This window comes from Hipposideros armiger, unplaced genomic scaffold (genome assembly GCF_001890085.2).
Source record: "Hipposideros armiger isolate ML-2016 unplaced genomic scaffold, ASM189008v1 scaffold_6, whole genome shotgun sequence".
Classification (NCBI taxonomy): Eukaryota; Metazoa; Chordata; class Mammalia; order Chiroptera; family Hipposideridae; genus Hipposideros; species Hipposideros armiger.
This window is the reverse complement of record NW_017731356.1, coordinates 3,447,124-3,451,233: the sequence shown is the minus strand read 5'-3', so window position 1 is coordinate 3,451,233 and position 4,110 is coordinate 3,447,124. Positions and strand designations below refer to the sequence as shown.

Below are 4,110 nucleotides of genomic sequence, written 5' to 3'. Positions count from 1 at the left end.
GGGTCTGAAGAGCAGCCCACTGGTCTGTGAGCGCCATCAGGGCAGGAAACAGCCTCTTTCACTTGTTGCTATACCCCCACCCCTAGCACAGAGCTGAGCATATGGTTGGCACTCTGTATTGATTGAATAAATACGTTGACACACACACAGGTGAAAGGCGCACGTGGCACGGAGGCCGCCCTCTTAGGCATAAATCCTAGAGGCCCTTGCGGGCCTGAAAAGCTCGGCTCAGTCTTCCGCGGACACCCCTCCATCCCGCCAGGGGCCATACCTGCTCCTCCCGCCAGGTTGCTGATATAATCCAGGCCGTCTGCAAGGTGGACCTTCATCCGGTTGCTCTGGCAAAAGCCAAACCACTGTGTGGCCACTTCCAACATGGAGGGGTCGATCTCTACAGCATCAACACAGGACTTCGGGAAATGATCGTGGACAAAGAGGGGGAGGCTGCCCCCACCCAGGCCTACCACCAACAACGCCAGTGGGGTCTCTGCAACAAAGGAAGAAAGCATCATTTACCATCTGCTCACCGCAAAGTTTGGTACTTGGGAGGACAAAAGACGGGTCAGATTGTTGGCTCCACCCAGGGGATACAAAATGTAAGGACCTGGCCTCCCTGTCTCATCCCAGAAATTCAGGAGTTAACGTTCACATCTTAAAACTCAACCCTGGCCTCACTGTCCCCCCTTTACTAGATTCAGAAGATGAACCGTGTGCTATTATTCTGGCCCCTTAGAGATGCCAAAGCACCCAGCTGATGTTACATCACGAGTCCCCACCATCGGCATTATTAGAGCCCCTCTAAGAAACATAAGGGACAGTGGGCAGCAGCTGGTTGGTGATCAGTGTAGGCGCGATGCCCTCGGCCCAGCTTTCTGTTCACAAGGCACAAGGGCCCCCTCACACACATCCATCGAGTTCCAGAAATCACAGGAAAACAAAGGCTCCACGCCTGGACCTAAGCAGAGAGAGACCAGAGCCACCAGAGGGAAGACAAGAAACAGGACAGAGTCACCACAAGGAGACAGACCCTGAGGATTCAATGTAAGAACCGAGCCTCCGGGGACACATATCCACACCAGGATGGGCCCAAAGAGCAGTGCACACACACTGTCGGACTTCGGGTGAAGACAGGTACAGGCGCAGACAGAAACCTGAGCGTCTTCACCACGTGGTCAGATCCAAACTTGTCACTAGTGACAAGGCTATGGTTGCACTATCTGTAACATGGATTTTTTTCAAAACTAGAAATTCAAGATAGGATTGCATCTGGTGCTCAAATAATGCATTAATGAAAAGCCAGACATTCTCCTAAACTGCAAGGGCATTTCTCCAACAGACACATGATATTTAAATGTTTCGTCTGGTTACGTGGGTATATATATACGCAAAAATTCACCAAGCTGAACGCCTAAAAGCCTGTGTACTTTGCATAGCTCACTGAATGAATTTTGTACCTTTGTGTTTAAAATAAACAAGAAGAAAACAATTTAGACATGTAGCCATTTCAGGATTACGATCTGAGCTTGAGGNGAGAAAAATATGAGGCTTGAAAAGTATGGTGCCTGATAGTTCTTCAGTCTCTGGCAGGCTGGGAGCCCAAGGGCAGTCTGGCAGGAAGCTGAGAGGACCGCATGGCCAGCGATCACACAATCTTCACGGTCTTGAGCATATCTGACAGGACATACGTGTCATCCCAACCCCTCCCTGGCTTCCTCAGGGCCTGCTCCAAGGCCTGGGCCATTTCCAGCAGCTCTGGCATGGCACGTGTCTGCTCGGGGCGCAGCTGACAGAACAGGATCTCGTTCACTTCCCCCTCAATTCGCCGGACATACAGAAGGGGGAACACCGCCTTGAGCCCACCCAGCACTGAGTCCTTTAGCCCCAAGTCCCGGCACACGAGGTTGAGGATAAAGACACCTGTGGGGTGGGAAGGAAAGAGTCAGAATGACCACAGATCGGGTGACATGCCGAAGACGAGGTTCAGCTCTGAGGACAATATCAATTCCTGCCCCAGGGAGGCTGGTGGACTAGGAAATGCACGGACGGCAGCAGCAGGTTTGCAGAGCACCCACAAAGGCAGAAGGAGAAAAGCATGGGAAACACATGAGCCATGAGAAAACTTCAGCCTAGTTTCTGTGCTGCTAACAACTGGTTTCACCATGCACCATGCCTCAGTTTCCCAAAGAAATGCCTTCGGAAGGAAGTCATTAACAACTCCAAGAAAGGCGCACCAACCCCTCAGGGGTGTCATCTCCTTGACATACACCGTCCAGTGTTTAATTAGCCAGGGAGACAGCCAACCTTATCAGCCTGTGACAATTAAGGTCGTAAATCAGCTCTGTTCACCACAGCACCTCACACAGAATCGAAACATCCGGGAGGGCGTGAACATGTGGATTAAGGACCTGGGTTGGAGCCCCAGTTGTTACCTGTGTCACCTTGGAAAGTCTCTTTACTTCCCTTTCCTCCTCTGAAAACAAGCACTATGAGGATGGAATAACATCCTGCCGCGTCCAGGGCATGTAGGCAGAATTCAGCTGATGGTCAGCGCCACCATGCTGGTGGGAATGAGAATGATTGCAGCCACTTTGTAAAACCATGTGGCAGCATCTCAAATGCTGAACATATAGGTCATCCACCATCCAGCAACTATTGGGTTGTCGAAAAAGTCATGACGCATTTTTGCAACGAAAAACATAGAAAAAATATGTCATGGCTTTTCTGACAACCCAATACAAGCCTGCATCTATGCCCAACAGACCTGCAAACGTCTCACCTAAAGGCACCTGCTGGAATGCTAATGGCAGCACTACGTATGACAGCTGCAAACAAGAAAACTCCCAACGACCAGCGCAGAGTGGAGAAGCCAACCGCGCCACAGTCACGCCATGAGGCTACACAGCAACGACAGCAACGGAAATGCAACACGAGAGAAGCATCTCACAGACATCATGTTGGCAGCAAGGAAACGGAAACTTAAACATTCCATTCAGTATGATTCCATGGAGAGAAAGAAGAAAAATGGGCAAACGAAGCTGTGCTGACAGAAGCTAGGACAGTGGTTATCCTGAGAGGAGCATGAGTTACCGGAAGGAGGGAAGCGCTGGGCTTCGGGGGAGCTGGCAACGCTTTCTGTTCACTGCTGGCAATGGATGTAGTATCCGGCTTATGAAACTCAACCGAGATACACATTTACGATATGTGCGTTTTCCATTAAAAAGTGAAATATTTGCAGGACCTATCCACCGTCCTCCCCAACCTGCTGTTCTCCGTACCTTCGGGACTCAAGATGCTTTTGACCTTGTGCAGGAAGGGCTGGTCCACAAACGCTGGGGGCGGGCAGCTCATTCCCAGGGTTGGGTCCTTGCTGTCTACGTCAAACATTATGACGTCGTAGTGAGGCCGTGCTGGGAAGAGAAGCAAACGAGGTTTTGTCTTTGCTGGATAAAATGACACTGTTTACATTCCTACGTCACATCTCTCCTGTGACCTGTGGTGGGCATGGGTGGCTGAATCAGAAGGATAACGTGGAGGGTGTGGTTTGCCTGCTAAGGGCACTGACGTCGCCGTCCAGGGGAGTCACCATCAGGGTTCTGCTGTGAGCACCCCACACTAAGGACGGGGCCTTCATCTCCTCCGCAGCTCACTCTGCACGATTACTGCCTGCTGAAGAGGCTGTCTACGCCAGTGGTTTCCAACCCCCGAGGAACACAAGTGTCACTGCGGAAAGCTTCTAAATGATTCGAGAACCTGGGCCCCTCTCCTGACCAGCTGAGCTACAAAGCCCATGGTGGCAGGGAGCAGGGCGAAGAGGGGAAGCCACTGGTTTTCTTCAGCTCCCCAGGGAATGCTAAATACAGTCAGAGGTGAGAACCACTGATGTGGACAGAGCAGCTGTCCAAACCCTTAAGGGCTGACCCGGCAAATGGCAACTGCACTCAGGAAACATGTGGCCTCCTAGGAGGAAATGTTCTCAAACTGAAGTTAGGGTATCTCTCTTGGTTACCTGAACAATAGCTGACTCGAGAAACATGATTTTGCTACATGGGTGAGAAAATGATGAACTGGATCCCAAAACTTTAGGACGAGTGTCGTCGCCTCTGAGTGCCT

General features: G+C 51.1%; 1 protein-coding gene across 1 annotated transcript in view; it reads right to left on the bottom strand.

Moving 5' to 3' along the window:
* Positions 1–1,536: 1,536 nt before the first annotated feature.
* METTL13 (methyltransferase 13, eEF1A N-terminus and K55) overlaps positions 1,537–4,110 on the bottom strand; it is a 20,473-nt gene continuing 17,899 nt past the window's right edge. Inside the window, exons 5-6 of the mRNA XM_019646969.1 lie at positions 3,276–3,455; positions 1,537–1,917 (exon numbers count right to left, since the gene is read on the bottom strand). Of these exons, the coding sequence (XP_019502514.1) occupies positions 1,643–1,917; positions 3,276–3,455 (455 nt within the window). The 3' untranslated portion in view covers positions 1,537–1,642. The remainder of the gene's footprint in view (positions 1,918–3,275; positions 3,456–4,110) is intronic.